Source organism: Hyperoodon ampullatus (genome assembly GCF_949752795.1).
Source record: "Hyperoodon ampullatus genome assembly, chromosome: 1".
Lineage (NCBI taxonomy): Eukaryota > Metazoa > Chordata > Mammalia > Artiodactyla > Ziphiidae > Hyperoodon > Hyperoodon ampullatus.
The window spans coordinates 937,288-959,604 of NC_136914.1; the positions used below are offsets into that span (position 1 = coordinate 937,288).

The 22,317-nt window shown below is 38.8% G+C and overlaps 1 protein-coding gene across 1 annotated transcript in view; it reads left to right on the forward strand.

Moving 5' to 3' along the window:
* Positions 1-22,317, forward strand: part of DCHS2 (dachsous cadherin-related 2) — a gene marked incomplete at both ends in the record, with an annotated part of 288,779 nt that overhangs the window by 208,150 nt on the left and 58,312 nt on the right. The window contains 3 exons of the mRNA XM_079716852.1: positions 5,371-5,505; positions 5,722-5,970; positions 15,148-16,005. Coding sequence (XP_079572978.1) covers positions 5,371-5,505; positions 5,722-5,970; positions 15,148-16,005 — 1,242 coding nt within the window. The remainder of the gene's footprint in view (positions 1-5,370; positions 5,506-5,721; positions 5,971-15,147; positions 16,006-22,317) is intronic.

Genomic DNA, 22,317 nt, shown 5'->3' on the forward strand with positions numbered 1-22,317 from the left:
TCACCCTTGAGAACGATGTTGGCTGTGTGTTTGTCATATATGGCCTTTATTATGTTGCGGTAATTTCCCTCTCTGACTACTTTCTGGAGGTTTTTTTTTTTTATCATAAATGCGTGTTGAATATTGTCGAAAGCTTTCTATGTATCTATTGAGATAATTGTATGCTTTTTCTCCTTCAATTTGTTAATATGGTGTTTCACATTGATTTATTTGCGTACATTGAAGAATCCTTGCGTTCCTGTTATATATCCCACTTGATCATAGTGTATGATCCTTTTAATGTCCTATTGGATTCTGTTTCCCATTATTTTGTTGAGGATATTTGCATCTATGTTCATCAGTGATATTGGCCTGTAGTTTTCTTTCCTTGTGACATCTTCGTCTGGTTTTGGTATCAGGGTGATGGTGGTCTTGTAGAATGTGTTTGGGAGTGTTCCTCCCTCTGCTATATTTTGGAAGAATTTGAGAAGGATAGGTGTTAGCTCTCCTCTAAATGTTTGATAGAATTCACCTGTGAAGCCATCTGGTCCTGGGCATTTTTTTGTTGGAAGATTTTTAATCACAGCTTCAATTTCAGTGCTTGTGATTGGTCTATTCATATTTTCTATTTCTTCCTGGTTCTGTCTCAGAAGGTTGTACATTTCTAAGAATTTGTCCATTTCTTCCACGTTGTCCATTTTTTTGGCAGAGGCTTGCTTGTAGTAATCTCTCATGATGCTTTGTATTTCTGCAGTGTCAATTGTTACTTCTCCTTTTTCATTTCTAATCCTCTTGATTTGAATTTTCTCCTTTTTTCATGATGAGTTTGGTTACTGGGTTATCTATTTTGTTTATCTTCCCAAAGAACCAGCTTTTAGTTTTATTGATCTTTGCTATAGTTTCCTTCCTTTCTTTTTCATTTATTTCTGATCTGATCTTTATGATTTCTTTCCTTCTGCTAACTTTGGGGTTTTTTTATTCTTCTTTCTCTTATTGCTCTAGGTGTAAAGTTAGGTTGTTTATTTCAGATATTTCTTATTTTTTAAGGTAGGATTGTATTGCTATAAACTTCCCTCTTAGAACTTCTTTTGTTACACCCCATAGGTTTTGGGTCGTGTGTTTTCATTGTCATTTGTTCCTAGGTATTTTTTGATTTCCCCTTTGATTTCTTCAGTGATCTCTTGGTTATTAAGTAGTGTGTTCTTTAGCCTCCATGTGTTTGTATTTTTTACAGATCTTTTCCTGTAATTGATATCTATTCTCATAACATTGTTGTCAGAAAAGATTCTTGATATGATTTCAATTTTCTTAAATTTACCAGGGCTTGATTTGTGACCCACGATATGATCTATCCTGGAGAGTGTTCCATGAGCACTTGAGAAGAAAGTGTATTCTGTTGTTGTTGGATGGAATGTCCTATAAATATCAATTAAGTCCATCTTGTTTAATGTATCATTTAAAACTTGTGTTTCCTTATTTATTTTCATGTCAGATGATCTGTCCGTTGGTGAAAGTGGGGTGTTAAGTCCCCTACTCTGATTCTGTTACTGTCGATTTCTCCTTTTATGGCTGTTAGTATTTGCCTTAAGTATTGAGGTGCTCCTGTGTTGGGTGCACAAATAATTACAATTTTTATACATTGTAAATTTATAACATTTCTTCTTCTTGGATTTCTTCCTCTTGTATCGATCCCTTGATCATTATGTAGTGTACTTATTTGTCTCTTGTAATAGTCTTTGTTTTAAAGTCTTTTTTGTCTGATATGAGAATTGTTACTCCAGCTTTCTTTTGATTTCCATCTGCATGGAGTATGTTTTTCCATCCACTCACTTTCAGTCTGTATGTGTCCCTAGGTCTGTAGTGGGTCTCTTGTAGAGAGCATTCCTATGTGTCTTGTTTTTGTATCCATTCAGCCAGTCTGTGTCTTTTGTTTGGAGCATTTAATCTTTTACATTTAAGGTAATTATCGATAGGTATGTTCCTATTACCATTATCTTAATTGTTTTGGGTTTGTTATTGTAGGTCTTTTCCTTATCTTGTGTTTCCTGCCTAGAGATGTTCCTTTAGCATTTGTATTAAAGCTGGTCTGGTGGCGCTGAATTCTTTTAGCTTTGGCTTGTCTGTACAGCTTTTAGTTTCTCCATCAAATCTGAATGAGATCCTTGCTGTGTAGAGTAATCTTGATTGTAGGTTTTTCCCTTCATCACTTGAAATGTGTCCTGCCACTCCCTTCTGGCTTGGAGAGTTTCTGCTGAAAGTTCAGCTGTTAACCTTATGGGGATCACCTTATGTGTTATTTGTTTTTCCCTTGCTGCTTTTAATATTTTTTCTTTGTATTTAATTTTTGATAGTTTGATTAATATGTGTCTTGGCATGTTTCTCCTTGGATTTATCCTGTATGGGACTCTCTGTGCTTCTTGGACTTGATTAAGTATATCCTTTCCCATATTAGGTAAGTTTTTAACTATAATCCCTTCAAATATTTTCTCAGTCCCTTTCTTTTTCTCTTCTTCTTCTGGGCCCCCTATAATTCAAATGTTCGTGTGTTTAATGTTGTCCCAGAAGTCTCTGAGACTGTCCTCAATTCTTTTCATTGTTTTCTTTTTTCTGCTCTGCAGTAGTTATTTCCACTAGTTTATCTTCCAGGTCACTTATCCATTCTTCTGCCTCAGTTATTCTGCTATTGATCCCTTCTAGAGAATTTTTCATTTCATTTATTGTGTTGTTCATCATTGTTTGTTTGGTCTTTAGTTCTTCTAGGTCCTTGTTAAACGTTTCTTGTATTTTCTCCATTCTATTTCCAGGATTTTGGATCATCTTTACAATCATTATTCTGAATTCTTTTTCAGGTAGACTCCCTATTTCCTCTTCATTTGTTTGGTCTGCTGGGTTTTTACTTTGGTCCTTTGTCTGCTGTGTGTTTCTCTGTCTTCTCATTTTACTTAACTTACTGTATTTGGGGTCTCTTTTTCTGCAGGCTGCAGGTTTGTAGTTCCCGTTGTTTTTGGTGTGTGCCCCGGTGGCTGAGGTTGGTTCAGTGGGTTGTGTAGGCTTCCTGGTGGAGGGGACTATTGCCCGTTTTCTGGTGAATGAGGCTGGATCTTGTCTTTCTGTTGGGCAGGTCCATGTCTGGTGGTGTGTTTGGGGGTGTCTGTGGCCTTATTATGATTTTAGGCAGCTTCTCTGCTAATGAGTGGGGTTGTGTTCCTGTCTTGGTAGTTGTTTGGCATAGGGTGTCCAGCACTGGAGCTTGCTGGTCATTGAGTGGTGCTGGGTCTTGGCATTGAGATGGAGATCTCTGGTAGATTTTCACCATTTCATATTACATGGAGCTGGGAGGTCTTTTGTGGACCAATGTCCTGAACTTGGCTCTCCCACCTTAAAGGCACAGCCCTGACCCCTGGCTGGAGCACCAGATCCTGTCATACACACGGCTCAGAATAAAAGGGAGAAAAAAAAGAAAGAAAGAAAGAAAGAAGGAGATAAAATAAAATGAAATAAAGTTATTAAAGTAAGAAATAATTATTTTTAAAAAATTTTAAGTAATAAAACAAAAAGAAAGAAAGAAGAGAGCAACCAAACCAAAAAACAAATCCACCAATGATACCAAATGCTAAAAACTATACTAAAACAAAAACAAAAACAAAACGGACACACAGAACCCTAGGACAAAGGGTAAAAGCAAAGCTATACAGACAAAATCACACACAGAAGCATACACATACACACTGACAAAGAAAAAAAAAGGGAAAAAGACATATATATATATCATTGCTCCCAAAGTCCACCTCCTCAATTTGGGATGATTCGTTGTCTATTCACAGATGCGGGGTACATCAAGTTGGTTGTGGAGATTTAATCCGCTGCTCCTGAGGCTGCTAGGAGAGATTTCCCTTTCTCTTCTTTGTTCTCACAGCTCCTGGGTCTCAGCTTTGGATTTGGTCCCGCCTCTGTGTGTAGGTCGCCGGAGGGCGTCTGTTCTTTGCTCAGACAGGACGGGGTTAAAGAGCAGCTGTTTCGGGGGCTCTGGCTCACTCAGGCCGGGGGGAGGGAGAGGTACGGAGTGCGGAGCGAGCCTGCAGCGGCAGAGGCCGGCGTGACGTTGCGCCGGCGTGACGTTGCACCTGCCTGAGGCGCGCCGTGCGTTCTCCCGGGGAAGTTGTCCCTGGATCACGGGACCCTGTCAGTGACGGGCTGCACAGGCTCCAGGGAGGGGCGGTGTGGATAGTTACCTGTGCTTGCACACAGGCTTCTTTGTGGCTGCTGCAGCAGCCTTAGCATCTCATGCCCGTCTCTGGGGTCCGCACTGTTAGCCGCCGCTCGCGCCCGTCTCTGGAGCTCCTTTAAGTGATGCTCTTAATCCCTTTTCCTCACGCACCAGGAAACACAGAGGCAAGAAAATGTCTCTTGCCTCTTTGGCAGCTCCAGACTTTTTCCCGGACTCCCTCCCAGCTAGCTGTGATGCACTAGCCCCCTTCAGGCTGTGTTCACACTGCCAGTCCTCTCCCTGGGATCCGAGCTCCGAAGCCGGAGCCTCAGCTCCCAGCCTCTGCCCGCCCCGGGGGATGAGCAGACAAGCCTCTCAGGCTGGTGAGTGCTGGTCAGCACAGATCCTCTGTGCGGGAATCTCTCCACTTTGCCCTCCGCACCCCTGTTGCTGCGCTCTCCTCTGTGGCTCTGAAGCTTCCCCCCTCCGTCACCCGCAGTCTCTGCCCGAGAAGGGGCTTCCTAGTGTGTGGAAACATTTCCTCCTTCACAGCTCCCTCCCTATTGCAGGTCCCGTCCCTATTGTTTTGTCTCTGTTTGTTTTTTTTCTTTTTCTTTTTTCTTTTGCCCTACCCAGGTACGCGGGGAGTCACTTGCCTTTTGGGAGGTCTGAGGTCTTCTGCCTGCATTCAGCAGGAGTTGTTCCACATGTAGATGTATTTCTGATGTATTTGTGGGGAGGAGGGTGATCTCCATGTCTTACTCTTCCTCCATCTTGAAGCTCTTTGGGCACAAGCTTTTAAACAGAGGGTCCACCTACAGAAATTGTCATTTGCCCTGCAAGCTTATAATGATGTCATTAAATCACAATCGGGTGTTAGCAGGAGTAATTAGGAATATGTTGTAGGGTTGCACACTCATAAGAAATTTTTTATAGGAGGGAGAAAATCTTAAGCATTCACTGTGGGAAGGATTTTTGAAAACCCAGCATTTCAGCCAGGAGGCTTTTATTTAGCAAGACCAGCCAGAAGAGTTGTTTTAAGTTTTTGTTTCTGACCTTAATTTGAAGGTTACGTTTCTTGCCTTTTTTTATCTATGGCCTAATATGTTCATAGGTAAAAGGAGAAGAGACAAATGATTTCCAAGGGGATAATGGCTGAGTTTTTCCTCTATATTTTCTTTTAGGAATCAATTCCAAGCTTCAGTTTGAAATCATGCCAGGCGCTTTATTTGGGTTGTTTGAGATAAATCCTGACACTGGGGAGGTGGTGACAACCACCACACTTGACAGAGAAGTTCAGGAAGTCCTCACCCTTCAAGGTAAGGGATCCCTTGACTGTGCTAAACAAACAAAAACAAAAATAGGCAGCAGGTCATTGAGAGGTGAAATTTTAAATTTCAGTAGGTTGTCTTTAAATAAAATATTATTGACCCAGTGCTACCCAGTTAATTTGGTCTGTTGCTGTCTGGTTAGGGCAACATATTTTAGGTATGAATTAATGGCCACTATCTGTGCCGTCTTTTATTCCTTGTCAGTACTTGTACGTGATGGGGGAGCCCCTGCTCTGTCTGGGACTACAACAATTCTCTGCACTGTGGGAGATGAAAACGATCATGCACCGGAGATTATTGTCCCCAGGCATGACATTGATCATGCACCAGAGATTATTGTCCCCAGGCATGACATTGAGATTCTGGAAAACCAAGAGCCAGGGCTTGTCTACACTGTTTTGGCCTCTGATATGGATGCTGGCAATAATGGAGCTGTCAGGTATCACATAATTGGTAAGTTTTATCTTTATTTAAATCCCCCCCTCCCCAGGATACCAACTCGGTTGACACACACTTTATGGAGTGCATTCAGCATTTGGTATCTAGTGCAGTGTCTACAGAATGCACACCTGCTAAGAACTGATTGGTGCCCTGGGCCTCCTCTCCTCCTCCCCACAGCCACCCTGATCCAGTGTCCTCCAAACTCCTCAAAAATCTGCCCTTGACAACTCTCGCTGTTAGTAATCCACTAATATTAGTGCATGTACGGATGGAACAGATAGCTTTTGTTTTCTATTTTCACTTTTTTCTATTTTCACTTCTCTCATATGATCAATTATTTTTATTATTTTGAGCAGTCAAGACTTTCTTTCAGGCCTGGAGGACATGAGTAGAAAAACAATTCCCAGATCTGCAGACCAATGAAACTCTTCAGATCTACAACAATACCCCAGAGATCAAAGTCTTTAGGAACTTCTACACTACCAATTGTGGTTAAGGACCAGGGTTTGTGTTTTTCGAAATTTCCAATCTGTTGTGACTGATACTTTTGTAAAATCCAATAAATATAAATTACTGGGAGAAAAAAATCAAAGGCATACAAAATGCAACCCCAGTTTTTAAAAACTATTACTGTCTTATGGAGACATAAGATTATTCTCTCATGTTGCTATAAAATTTTCTAAATACTTACTCTTAATTTCTTTGTATTTATCTTGTTGAAGACCAGCTACGAACAATCCCCAGACAGCACCTGTCCCCTCTCACGGCATCAAGGACATTCTTTTTGACCATTCACTTCCCTTTCCCAAATGGTCAACAGTTCCTCTCTACTGGCTTTTCCCATCAGTATTTCCAGTATTTCCCATCTTGAAAAGCATAGATGTCTCCCTTCACTCACTGTCTCTTTTCCTTCACAATCAAATTTCTTAAAAATTGTCTACACTCTGGTTTCTGTGTCTTTACTTTCATTTCTTAGCCTGCTGTAAAATGTGTTCCATTGCAGTCATTCCACCGAAACTACCCTTTCCAGAGACATAAAAGATCCCGCTGTTGCCAAATGCGTTGGATCTTTTTCAGTTCTTTATTATTATTATTATTATTATTTTGCGGTATGTGGGCCTCTCACTGTCGTGGCCTCTTCCATTGCAGAGCACAGGCTCTGGACACACAGGCTCAGTGGCCATGGCTCACAGGCCCAGCCGCTGTACGGAATGTGGGATCTTCCCGGACTGGGGCACAAACTCATGTCCCCTGCATCGGCAGGCAGACTCTCAACCACTGCGCCACCAGGGAAGCCCTCAGTTCTTAATTTAATTGCATTGCTTTGTGTCTTTGTGCACCATGCCCTGGACACTTGGTCTCACCTTGACTTCAGAAAGCCACTTACTTTCTTTTGGTCCTTCATCTGTCTTTCTAGACAAGTCTTCCCAATATCTTTGTTCTTCTGGTGGTTCTCTGACTTGTTAGAGTTTTCTGGATCTTTTTGGCATATCTTTTTCTTTTCTCGTAGACACACTCTTTCTGGTCATTTCATCCAGTTCCTGTCTTCAGCTACCACTGGACCTCAATATCTCCCTATCTTGACTGTACCCTAGATCTAAGTCCCATTGAAGAACATTTTAAAAATTGAAGTATAGTAGACTTACAGTTGCAGATGTACAACATAATAATTCAATGTTTTTATAGATTACACTCCATACAAATTTATTATAAAATATTGAGTATTCCCAGTGCTATGCATTACATCCTTGTAACTTATTTTATACCTAGTAGTTTGTGCCCATGATTCCCCTTCACCCACTTTGCCCTTCTCCATGACTCCCAATACTGTGTTAAATAGAAGTGATAAGAGTGGAAATGCTTGTCTTATTCCTGATCTTAGAGGAAAAGCTTTTAGCTTTTCAATTTCGAGTTTGATGTCAGCTGTGGGCTTGTCACGTATGGCCTTTATAATGTTGAGGTATGTTTCATCTTTACCAACTTCGATAAGAGATTTTATCAAAAATGGATGTTGAGTTCTGCCAAATGCTTTTTCTATGTCAAATGAGATGATCATATGGCTTTTATCCTCCCCTTTTTTGATGTGGTGTAACACCTTGATTGATTTGCAGATATTGAACCATCCTTGCATCCCTGGAATAAATTTCAGTTGATCATGATTAAAAATCCTTTTTATGTATTGTTGAATTTAGTTTGCTAATATTTTTGTTGAGGGTTTTACATTATGTTCATCAGGAATATTGACCTGGTAATTTATTTTAGTAGTGTCTTTGTCTGGTTTTGATATTAGGGCTTCATAGAATGAGTTTGGAAGTGTTCCCTTCTCTTCAATTTTTGGTATAGTTTGGGAAAGATAGGTATTAACTCTTCCTTAAGTGTTTGATAGAAACCCTTAAATTCTGGTTTGGTCCTACTCTGATTTGTTGGGAGTTTTTTGATTATTGATTCAATTTCATTACTTCAGTCTTGGAAGTGTGTATGTTTCTAGGCATTCTTCCATTTCTTCTAAGTTGTCCAGTTTGCTGCTGTATACCTGTCAATAGTATTCTCTTATGATTGTATCTCTGTGATATCAGTGGTAATTTCTCCTCTTTCATTTCTAATTTTATTTATTTAGATTTTCTCTTCTTTTCTTGATGAGTCTGGCCAGCAGTTTTATCAATTTTGTTTATCTTAAAAAAAACATCTCTTAGTTTCACTGAGCTTTTCTTTCTTTTTTTTTTTTTTTTGGTCTCTATTTTATTTTCTTCTGCTCTCATCTTTATTATTTCCTTCCTTCTGTGGACTTTGGGCTTTGTACTTCTTTTTCTAGTTCCTTTAGATGGAAAGTTAGCTTGTTTATTTAAGATTTTTCTCATTTCTTGAGTTAGACCTGAATTACTATAAACTTCCCTCTTAGAACTGCTTTTGCTGTGTCCCATAGATTTTGGAAAGTTGTGCTTTTCTCTTCATTCATCTCAAGGTATTTTTTTTTAATTTCCTCTTTTATTTCTTTGTTGACCCATTGGTTTTTTAGTAGTATGTTGTTTAGTCTCCACATGTTTGTGTGTTTTCCAGTTTCCTTCCTGTAGTTGATTTCTAGTTTCATACCACTGTGGTCAGAAAAGATGCATGCTTGATATGATTTCAATATTCTTAAATGTATTGAAGATTTTTTTGTGGCCTAGCATGTGATCTGTCCTGGAGAATGTTCTATGTGCACTTGAAAAGAATGTGTTTTCTGCTGTTTTTAATGGAATGTTTTGTAGATATCTATTAACTCCTTCTGATCTACTGTGTCATTTAATGTGTCCCTTATTGATTTTCTGTCTGGATGATTTGTTCATTTATGTAAATGGGGTATTAAAGTTCTCTACTGTTATTGTATTTCTGTCAGTTTCTCCCTTTATGTGTGTTAATATTTGCTTTATATAGTTAGGTGCTCTTGTACTAGGTACATTTATGTTTATGAATGATATATCTTCTTGGATTGACCCGTTTATATGATGCCCTTCTTTGTCTTTGTTATTAACTTTGTTTTAAAGTCTATTTTGTCTGATATGCATATTGTTATCCCAGCTTTCTTTTCATTTCCATTTTCATGGAGTATCTTTTTCCATCTTTTTACTTTCAGGTGAATATGTCTTTAGATCTGAAGTGAGTCCCGTATAGGCAGCATATAGATGGGTTTGTTTTCTTATCCATTCAGCCACCCTATATCCTGTGATTGGAGCATTTAATCTATTTACATAAAGTACTTATTCACAGATATGTACTTACTGCCATATTGTTACATGTTTTCTGGTTGTTTTTATAGTTCTCCTCTGTTCTTTTCTTGTTCCTTTAGTCTATTCCCTCACAGTTTAACTATTCTCTTTAGTTTTATGTGTGGATTCTTTTCTCTTTGCTTTTTGTGTATCCATTGGAGATTTTTTATTTGTGGTTACCATGAGGTTCATATATATCAATTACATATAGTTGTTTTAAACTGATAGAGTTTAAGTTCAAACACATCCTAAAAGCTTTACATTTTTCACTGCACTCCCAACATGCTTTAAGTTTTGGTGTCATATTTTACATCTTTATTTATATCCCTTCAGTGTTTCTCATAGTTATTGTTGATTTTTTAATTTTTATCTTTTAACCTTTGTACTAGCTTATTTAAGTGGTTGATTCACTGCCTTTACTATATATTTATATTTATCAGTGAGTTTTTTTTTCTTCACATCTTTTTAAAATTTTTCTTTTTATAGCCTTTTCTTTTTCACTTAAAGAAGACATTTTAACATTTCTTGTAAGGCCTATTTAGTGGTAACAACCTCTTTTAGTTTTTGATTGTCTGGAAACTCTTTCTCTCCTTCAATTCTTAATGATAACCTTTCTGGGTAGAGTGTTCTTGGTTGTAGGGTCTTTCCTTTCAGCACTTTAAATATGTCATGCTACTCCCTCTGGCTTGCAAGACTTCTGCTAAAAAGTCAGCTAATATTTATTGTGGTTCCCTTGTATGTGACTCTGTTTTTCTCTTCCTGTCTTTAAAATTCTGTCATTCACTCTTTAACTTTTTCCATTTTAATTATGAAATGACTTAGTGTGAGTCTCTTTGGGTTCATCTTATTTAGGCATCTCTGTGATTCTTGGACCTGGATACATTTCCTTTTCAGGTTACTGATGTTTTCAACTATAATTACATCAAATATGCTTTCTGCCCCTTTTTTCTCTCTCTTCCTCTCTGACCCCTATAACACGAATGTTAGTATGCTTGATATTGTTCTAGAGGTCCCTTAAATAATCCTTATTAAACTCTTTTTCTTTTTACTGCACTGATAGGGTGATTTCCACTATTCTGTCTTCTAGGTCATTTATGTGTTCCTCTGTATCACCTAATCTGCTGTTAATTCCTTTGTATTTCTCCTTTCAGTTATTGTATTCTTCAGTTCTAATTAGCTCTTTTTTATATTTTCTAGTTCTTTGTTGAAGTTCTCACTGTATTCCTCTATTCTTTTCCTAAGTTTGGTAAACATTTTTATTACTATTGCTTTGAATCCTTTATCAGGTAAATTACTTATCTCTGTTTTATTAGGCTTCCCTCCTCCCCATCCCAGTGTTTTATATTGCTCTTTGCTTTGGAACATGTTCTTGTGTTTTCTCATTTTGTTTGACTCTCTATGACTTTCTTCTCATTTTGTTTGTTTGTCTCTGTGAAATTAGGGAAAACATACTCTTCTTGGTCTTGAAGTCATGTCTTTGTGTTGGAGCAGTTGGAGCACCCCTATGCAGTCTGCCTATGCCCAGTGGCTTTAGTGGTAGAGCTGGATCTAAAGTGATCATGAGACATGTCTTCTTTTGGGATGCACTAGCTGTCACTGCACTGTCAGGGGGTGGGACCAGGGTCTGAGGGGCTGGGGCCACAATCCTGAGTGAGCTTAGTGTCTCCTTGGTGCTATAGAGGTTTCTGCCTTGGCCAGGGGTGGGGCTAGGACCCAGAGGGCTGGAATAGGAGGCTGGTGCAAGCCCTGGCTTCTCCCAAGGTGCACTGATGGTTTCTGCCTTGTCAAGGAGTGGGGCTGGAGCAGGAGGGGCTGAGGTAAGAAAGAGCCTGTCTCAGACAGGGTTAAGGTGCACTGGAGCAGTCATAGCAGGCTGGCCAGAGCACCAGGCATGTTTCAGCCTGCTGCCTCTGTGCTGGGACTGGGAACAAACAAGTGAGTGTCCACACTCTTCAAGAGCAGAGTCTAAGTTTCCTACAGACTTCCATTAAGCCCCACTGGTTTTCAAACTACCTAAAGGGGCTTGTATTCCCAGTGCTGGCCCCCAGGGCTGGTATACCCAATGTAGGGCTCAAACCCCTCACCCCTGAGGGGGGACCCCTGAGCCTGTGAAATCCTTCTCTTCTTCTGGGTCACACACCAGGGGTGTGGGTCCTGACTAGATTTCTTCTCCTCCCCTCCTACCAGACTCCACATGGTTCTTTCTTTGTAATCTTGGTTGTAGAAGAGCCATTCTGCTAATCTTCAGGTCAGTCTCAGAGAGAGTTTCTCTTTATGTAGTTTTGATGTCTTCCTGAGAGGAGGTGAGATCAGACTCTTCCCACTCCACCATCTTGATCCTACCTCCTAATAAATTTTTATTTTCCACTCTCTCTCCTTTTTACAGTGAGAAAGCAGAATCAGAATCAGTGCCTTGGACAAGAAATAGCATTTTTGTTCACACTTTATGACCTGTGGTAGACTGTGGACTTTGCTCTGTGTCATCCTCACTCCAGAACTTCCCATCAAAGGACATATTTGTATGACTCTCATACAAATATAAAACTAACAACTTCCAAAGATTTTTATTCAACTCATTAGCTAATAAACAACCAAACAGGTGTTAAAATTATTTCGAGGAGAAATGTAAGAAACAGACACATACACACACAGAGCAAAAATAAGGAATTCTGAAATGCAGAAGAGGTCTATCCATCGGATAGTAATCAATGCCATTCCACTAGACACAGTTAATTTGAATTTCTGTGAACAAGAACCATTCTCATTATGTATTAGTTTTCAACAATTTACAGAGATAAAATACCTGAAAGACAATGAAGATCAAATACCTGGAAGACAACTCAGATGGCAAAGCCATACTAGTCACACCCTAATCTTTTTTTTTTTCACCCCTAGGACACCCACTTATTTTTTCCCTCTGTTTCAAATTGTTTCACCATTTTTTCTGACAGCCTCAAGGACCCAATTTTTATATCTAGCAGCATCTCATTATCAATGTATCCAAAACTGAACTTAACATCATTCCCTTTTCACTCACTTCATCATGGTCTGGCTTCTTCTAGAATCTCTGCCTGTGATCTTCAGCCTTTTTTTGTTCAACATGCCCTTAAAAACATCTTGTTACAGATGTAAGCACTCAAAATCCTTGTTCACATTGTTTACATGGGAGGCAGATTGTTGCTATAGTAGTAACAGTTATTTCTTAAACTCCTTCTGCATTATATGCCCCCAAATCAATTAATGGTCATTATTTTTTTATTTATTTACTATTTATGAGCTTGAATAGGTCCTAAAATTTAGTTCATAGCAAAGACCCTCTCCAACATAAAAAGGATGTGTTTCCTAGGCATTAACGTCAGTCCCTGTTTCAACATGAAACACCAATATTTGGAATGCCCCTTTGCTTGGTAGCCTAGAAACTTTCACACCCTGGTGTGGTACACCTTGGTCAGGTTGAGAGGGGTGAGAGGTAACCTTTCTTTTATAATTTGCAAGAAGGGTGATTATAAAAGTGATTTGGGGAAGTACAAACCCACAAGATCCCAGGGGTTTTCTTAGGCAGAACAATTTTAGGAATAAGGATATATAAACTGAACTTCTGGAAATTACCTTAAAATTTACCTGTTTCCAGATACTCCTTAGATAACTTAATATAACTCCAGCGTCCTCAGACCTCATTTTAAAGACAGCTGGTCTAAACATCCTTGAGTCTTCCCCCTAAGCTGGATTATGAGTCTTCCCTTCCTTACTCCTTATTTCCCTCCTCTATATCTCTGGAGTGTGTCCATTTCCTTGAGGGGCATATTATTGCAGAACCTCCTCATTGCTCACGTAGATACCATGGTAGCCTCCTAATCTTCCTCTAGTCTAATCAAGCTCTGACACTGCAGCCCTGTACTCTTCCTAAAACAGAAATGTGATTCATGACGCTTTCCTGTCTACAATCCTGCAGGGCCTCCCAGTAGATTTTAAAATAATATAGTCTTCAGCAGTGTACACAGGACAGTTCATGATCGGATGCCTGCTTATCTTCCAGATTTATGTTTTTGCCACTGTCGACCCTCTGTCTCCCTACCCTCTACACTCAAATACCCAGAGAACCCAGTGCTCTAGTCACACTAAAATGTTTGCAACGATTAATTTGTCATATTCCTGGGACTTAACCCAGGTTTGTCCCTCTTCCCTCTCCCCTCCACTGAGACTTGTAGCCTGGCTTCCTCCCCTTTAGGAGTTAGTTTTGATGTCACTCTTTCTAAGAAGCATTTCCTGGCCATCCTAACACAAGACCCTGTGCTCATCCTCTGTGCTTCCCAGCGCCCTGCATGTGTGAGTTTCACACCATATTTTAATGTTCAGGTACTGACATACCTTTCCTCCTGGACTGTAAACTCTTGGAGGCCAGAATCACATCTTCCGCTCCTCGTATTCCCAGTGTCCAGCACATACTTGGTACATGACAGGTGTTGTTGAAATGTTTACTGAGGGAATGAATAGCTTTATCAACCACAAATGCCACAGAAATGTAGTTTGTCTCACCATCCCTGTGTTTGGTACAAATTAACACATCTTATGAAGACGTACAAATGCAGTCTCTTCTCCTCAGCTCCCAGCACTGCCTGTGGCTAGGCTCCAGTAAGTTCCCACACTGTTGGGAATGGTGCCCTTCATCCAAGAATGTGGCTAGTAGGTAATTGAACCGCATTTTCCCAACTAATTTTTGGGGTGATTTTAACCTGCCTTTGGAAACTTTTTATCCCTGTGTTCAGTTTAAAATTTTATTCTACTTGGTACCATGTACAATAGCAAAAGGAACTTTTTTTTGAAGGATATAGAGAAGAATAAAACATAATCCTGGCTTATGTTATGGAAGAGACAGACAAATGTTCCAGTATCTCTAACAGAAGTGTTATGATTCATGCACAGAAGGCGTGGAATGTAGAAGAGACCTTATTGCAGTAGTATAACTGGCATTCAATCTGTAGCGAGTAACATTTGGGAAAATTACAGGTATGCTGTCATACATCAATCTGTTATTTTTTGATTGATGTCTAAAAATGGACATTGTATCCTGTTGCTTATACCTGACTACTGTTTTATTTCACGTAAAACATACATTTTAATCCTCCCAAAAGGAAAACTATAGTAATATAAAAAGTTGAAGTTGCACACAAAACAAATCATACTGCTGCAAATCAGTCAAAGCAAGTGTTCAAATTACTGATTGAATTAAGATAGATACTGAATTATATATTTTTTTGTTTATCTCCTGATAATAGAAACTTCATGAGGTCAGGGACCTTATCACGTACTTACAAAAGTACTTACAAAAGTGCTAGGATGTAATAATCAGAAATAAATATTTGTTGAATGGATATATATATTCATGGCAAAGGGCTGCTACTTTTTGAATTCAAATGTATTTTGAATTTGTTTTCTTTACTAGATGGAAATACTGATGAGTACTTTGCTATTAATGAAACATCAGGAGAACTCTCAATCACTCGTGCTTTGGACCGGGAGCAAGTCAGCAACTTCACCCTAGTCATCCTGTGCTCTGATCTGGGGGATCCACCCCGGAGCTCCATGGTGCAGCTGCAAGTCAGAGTTCTGGACGACAATGACCACAGTCCTTCCTTCTCCAGGCTCCATTACCAGGCCTCTGTGAGAGAGGACGCTCAAGTGGGAACCGTGGTTCTCATGCTCTCTGCCGTGGACAAGGATGAAGGCTTGAATGGGCAAACTGAGTATTCTCTGGCAGATGAGGCTTCTGGGGCATTCACCATTGATCCCGTAGTGGGCACATTGAGAACCAGCCACATCCTTGACCGAGAAGCCAGAGCTGATCATACATTTAAGGCTGTGGCCAGAGACTGTGGTGTCCAGGGCTCAAGAAGCACCACGGTGATCATAAAAATACATGTCACTGATGTTAATGACAATGATCCAGTTTGGGAACAGAACCCCTTTGATATTTTTCTTTCCCCCCAGTCACCTACTAACCAGATGACCGCCATCCTGAGAGCCAGTGACCCAGACTTGGGGCCCAATGGAACTGTCATATTTAGTTTTGCAGAGCCCCAGTCAGTGTTTTCTATTAATGAATACACAGGAGAAATTCAACTTCAGCAAAACCCAGCTTCAGAATATTTTCCTATCTGGCTGCAGTTAAAAGCTGTGGACCAAGGGTTCCCAGCTAGGACAACCACTGGTCTCTTGGTCATTCACATGGAAGGAGAAGATGTACGGATTTCATTCAGCCAGCATGTGTATAATGGGATTGTGCCTGAAAATTGTGAGGCAGGTGAGTGTCAAGTGTTTTGTACATTGTCCCAGTTTTGGCAGAATGCTTAAAACTAAGGATTATAGAACGAGTGCTCTCACGGTTCAGTTATGAATTTTTGAGTCCAGCCAATTCTTGATATGCCAACTTTCATTCAAAATATGTTATTAGAAAAATACACTCAAATACAGTAAAACACGCACACACACTTCCGTTTAAAGACAGCAAAAGGTAGTAAAAATACTTAAAGATAAATCATTCAAGGCTCATAAAGTTTAACTTAAATTTAAAATCTCAAATAAAAACCTTTTTATTTAAATGTTTATGAATTCTGAACAACTGTACATTTCCTAAAGTACTTTCCTAGAAGTACAATGAAAGGTGAAGTATGTTGCGGTTCAGTGACTGCCACTGTGTGTCCTTGGGCAGCTGGATGTCTCCACCTCAGTTTCCTAATCTGCAAATTAAGGATAAGTTTGATGCCTACCTCATTAGGGTACAGGACTGAATAAGCCAGTTCATATAAAGCACTTAAAACAGTATCTGACTCAGAATCAACATGCAATATATGGGAACTGCTGTTATTATTATTATTATACTTCATTTTATATTATACTTCATTTTGATACAGTCAGCATTGCTTTCAAACAATGCAGTAATATCTGATCTTCAAAGAATTTGGCACAGATTATACTACTCAGAACAGGCTTCAGTGAATGGTAACTATTTTTCCTCATAATGCTAAATTATGTTTCAGTTATTTCCCTACTCAAATGTATGCCATAATGGGAAACATTAAAAAAATTAATTTAAATGATCTTTCTAGCCCAAAGCAAAAAAACCCATTTGTATATAATTGTGGATTGAAAGAAATCCAATCTAGGTAATTATATCTAACTAGAGAGTTGAGAAATAAATCTTCTGAACCTTTCAGCCAGCCAGAGGGCAAAGCACATGGACTCCAGGGCTTGGGAGAGAAGGAGTTTGCCTGCGACGGTCTGATGTGTGCTGTTTGCTTTCTCCAGTTATTTTTTGTTTTTGTTTCGTCATTTTGGATTCAGTTTCACTTTATCTGTACCTACAACAACCACTATTTAAAAGGCAACCTTCATTTTTCTGAAATTGATCTATACATTTCATAGTGAAAATATTTTGTTACACATTATATTCTTATGAAAAGAGAATATTCAATTTAATATCGAATGTCAAATTAGGGTTCTTCTCAGTTGCAGATTATTAACCTTTGATCTTCTTTTGAATTATGGTTATCTCATGGGTTGCTTATTCGGACGGCCTCTTATTGATTCTAAACATAATTAAGGGTAAATTTCAATTACCTTCATTAAATGAAATAATAGCGACTTCCAAATAACTAGAAATGTCCACCCATATACTTAGATGTGATGAGATTTCTGCATAAGAGTTAAATGTTAAATAACATGAGATACTCCTTAGAGCTCTGTTTCTGTACCCCTGGAGAGGTATACATCCCAATCCCAGAGCAGAGCCTGATAGAAAGGAAAGGTGACATTTTCTAAATAATACAGCACAAAATATATAAATCAATCTTGAAATTGATCTGATAAAATCATAGAATTTTTGAGCCCAGCTTTTGTCTGCAATGAACATATAAACATTTTTTTTCCCTAAATACCCTTGACACATGACCTTTCAGTCTCTACTTGAATATTTCAGTGACTGAAAGTTTAGGACAGTGGTTCTTGAACTTGGGTGTGAAACAGGCACTCTGTGGTGATCCCTGAAGTTTCTGCTTCAGTAGGTCTGGGGTCCAGGAGCTGCCATTTTTAACAAACTCTGCAGGTGATTTGATTGCATGACAATGTTGGAAAACCCTTTCATGTGAAAAGTCACTCCTGCATTAAACCAAGATCTGCCTCCTTTATGTCTGTCCATATATCCTAGTCCTGCCCTCTGCAGCACTCCACTGATCTACACAGTCGCTCTTCAGATATTTTATTTGCCCCTTCAACAAAATTCTTATTGAGTAGTATGTGCCAGGTCCTCTTCTATTGGATATGTTAGTGAACTAAAGACAAAGATGCTTGTCCTTGTAAGGATTACATTCTAGCAGGGGTAAAGAGACAATATCAACGAACCTAATAAATAACTAAAGTATAGTGTATGTTAGATGGCATTAAGAGCTATGGTATAAGGAAGCAGAGCAAGGGGTGCTGGGGAGAGCACAAATGCAATTTTAGATAGCAGGTTAGGGCAGGCATCATTGAGCAAGTGACATTTGGGCAAAGACTTAAAGAGAGGAGGTAGCCATTCATATATTTGGGGGAAGAGCATTTCCGAAAAAAAGGAGAAATCCAGTGGGAACCCACCTGGTTTGCTCAAAGAACAGCAAAGAGGACTGTGTGACTGAAGCAGAGTAAGCAAAGTGAAGAATGGTAAAAAATGAGGTCAGAAGAGAATGGACCAGGCAGGGCCTTGTAGATCACTGGGGGGTCTTTGGCTTTTACTCAAAATAGTTTTCCTGTCTCTAGTTCTTCACTTATTCTTCACATAATGAGATTTCCAACCACAGCTAATGAACATTCTCATCCAATATAAATTCTGCAGGGTAGTAGGCATTAAATAAATTATCACTCAAAAGAATTGGCACAGGACTCATCATTGTGTCACACTTTTTCACATTAGTAAATGAAATTTCTAAAAATTGAGTAATGTACCTGGCCATTTCCTAATTAAGATATCCTTTCTCAAGTCACCCATGTTTAATTCATTTGCAGGATTAAACCTAAATAAAAGTCAATATCTAAAGCACCCCAAAGAAAATATTTCAGTATGAAATTAAGTTATGGGTTAGTAAGTATAATAATATTTGTAGTTGAATTCAGAAATGATTTAATAATAACTCTAATAAAAACTGCCGTGGAAGGGGAAATTATTCACGTGTTTTCATCTTTGCAGTGTGCCATTCATTTCTGTGTCCGAGACTGACTCTGTCGGTATCGGTTGCCGTTACGGGAAGGAAACTACCCTTACTTTGGTCTGTTTCCCATCACTCAACCTTCCATCTACCCCCAGCCGTAACAGTTGGGAGTAATCAATGTGGCGAAGAGTAACCTGGTCTGAGATTAAAAAAAAAAAGCTAGGGCAGAAGACAGTGAAGACTAAATTACTTTCTTACCTCTGAAGGTGGGCCTCCTGTTTCAGTTCATTCAGAAAAGCTAATGAATACATGGGCAGAAGCCTCTATTCTGCTATCGCATCATTGTGTCTTCTTTGACCTCTGATTAGAGTTGTCCTTAGTCCTCTTGCATTTAGAATTACTGAACTAAATTTGACTGCTACCTTTTTAATAGAACTTAACACTCTTAAAATTTGTTTATTAAATCTTACACATAAGCAAGGTTAATACCTGTCAGTAATACAGCATATGGTACCCATAAATATCCAGGTAGGTGTACATTTCAAGACATCGGAAGCAATGGGTTGGGACCTTGCTTTGAAGAGTAGCTATGACGTGTGAAGGGCATGGAAGCAAAGGGGAGAGTAGCCTAAAAGCTGCAGCATATGACAGGAAAGAGAGTGAGAGAAGGAAAGGATGATGGTTAAGAAGGCTGTTGAATCTGATTAGATGCAGCTAACCTACACCGGAGTCGGCAGGATTCCCTAGGCCCCAGTGAACAATGACGACAAAGTGCGTAATGTACTGACTGACATATGCCCAAAATATTTCAAGCCGGCCAAAGCTTTGCCTGGAGCATGAATTTCATACATATTGCCAGATCATATCATGGACACCAGAAGGTGATTTTTTTTTAAATTTGGATTCCAGTGGTTTTAAGAGATTGCAAACCCATTGATCAGTGTTAGAATGGTCTTGATATAAATTATTTAATAGCATTTTATAACTTCCAGAATTATTTCTGTCCCAAATACATCTGCAATTTTAATCTTTATTTTCAAAGGAAACATATGTGCCTATTGGAAGCTCACATCATCTGTGGCTCACTCAAGCATCCCATCCGGCAGGCACTGCCTGACATCCTGAGTGACTTATGTTCTCTATCATCATAAATCCTATTACCCTAAACTGCTTTTAACATTTAGATTTTTTTAAAGAAAATAAAATGTTAAAATAAATAACTCCAATGTATTTATATTTGTTTAACATTTCTTTCTTGGAAAGCCCACAAGTTTGAGTTTTGATTGACATTATTTTCATCTATTAACAACATTAAACTTAACACTTCAATTGTTTAAAACAGTACATAGTTCAATAATAGATTTATATATATATATACATATGTATATATAATTTTTTATAGTTTATAGCATTTTAGAAGAAACCCTTCAGTAGGTAAGGTCTCTTTAAGTGATGAAATGTTCATTTATTCACAGAAAGAGTCATTTCAGAAGGTGCCAGTTGCCTGTAAGAGAGAGGCTGGCCATACAACAAGGTGACAAGAAAAGCTGAAGCCCAAATGATTCCCCACTCTTCACCCTTACCACTTGCTGTTCCTTTTCTACCCACATGAGAGGAAATATAACCATTCTGAATCTTTTTGAAGTGAAATATAAACCACTTGGTTGTCTGTGACATTCCAATCCATTAAACCATTTAAATGAACCTTCTAGAAGCCAGCTTTATTTCTTCTTTTCCACTTCCAGAGCTTTGGTTATACCAATGAGGGTGAATCAGCAGCCATAATCCCCAATGTGGACTTTTCACAACTTCATGCATTTTTAATAATTACTAGAGAGGAAAAATTGAAATTATGAATTGCATTGATACCCTGATTAAAAATGGAATAGTCAGACATTAAAAGACTTGAGATAAAATGAAAACATGATAATGATACAGGAGTGCATTCTAACTAGTAAAATATATTTACTACTGTCTCATAAACAAATTAGATCTTGATATTTTGGAGGAAAACTTTTCTTCTGGCCCTTTGGCAATCGATCCAGAATTCTGGCTCCTACTGTCGGTAAGGTTGGGTGCATGTACGTGGAGTATGGACATTGCGATAGGACTTAATGTAGCTACTGCTCTCCTGCCCAGGATGGGCAAGTTCTCGTTCTCCTTCTGGAGAGTGGCAATAATAACAACTGACTCACAGAGAAACTGTAAGGATCAAGTGAGGTCATGTGAGTGTACTAGTCACAGTTTTCATTGTTATTGTTACCTTCTTTCTGTCCCAAATCCTTCATTGAATTCTATAAAGTTAGCTGGCTATACATTCACACCAGAGCAACCAGTTGTTACTTAGCAGTTATTTAACAGCAATGAAACATTTGCAGTTTCTAAATCCCTACCACTCCTTTCTGTTCCACCTGGTCCCCAAACCAGGTAAGAACTATACTTTCCAAGGTGACAGAGTTCCCATAATTTTGGAAGTTCTGTCTCTATGTCATCCACGGCTTTGGAACAGGGCCCAACGTATGACTTATGAAAATGAAAAGAGGGAAACAAATAGTATCTATCATACCTATTCCATTCTCTAAGGCCAGTCTCCTGTTTGGAATGAAATTCACTGGAATCAGTACCATCTAACTAGCCATTGTCAAACAGTGTCAAATTCCATCACCTTACCTATGATTCTAAGATAGCTCTGGAGGAAACAGAAGGAGAAAGGCCTTACAAGGTCAAGTCCTCTCAAAAAAAGGTGAACATCTCACAAGGAATTTTTCATTTTTGTGAATTAACCCCAGTCCCACATCTGAGCCTCAGCCACCTGGCTTAAGGCCTCATCTTAACAAACCAGGGAGTTCTTCCCCTGAGGTTAGGGGTTACTAACTGTTAGGAAGGAGACTGATACATAACCGAGAGTGCAGTTCCTTTATTTACAGAAGAGCTATGATTGCCATGTGGATTATAGTAGTCATGTCAGGATGACCAGCTCTCTCTTTGTAGGAAAAAAGACACAGGAACCCAAACTGTACTCAGAAGGTTGCTTGTTAATCCTAAATAGTTCAAGCAGGATGTGATTCAAGTGTTGAATGTCATCAGCCTGTGTTACCCTTTCTTCAGAAAGAACTCATGCAGCACTGCCAAGTAGAATTTTGTGATGCCTTCATGACTGTCTGGTCTTCCGTTGCTCATTAACTTGCTTTTTATTTTTTTACTTAAAATTTTTTTTATTTTATATTGGAGTCTAGTTGATTTACAGTGTTGTGTTAGTTTCAGGTGTACAGCAAAGTGATTCAGTTATACATATACATATATCTATTCTTTTTCAAATTCTTTTCCCATTTAGGTTATTACAGAATATCGAGCAGAGTTCCCTGTGCTATACAGTAGGTCCTTGTTGGTTATCTATTTTAAATATAGTAGTTTGTATATTTTAAACCCAAATT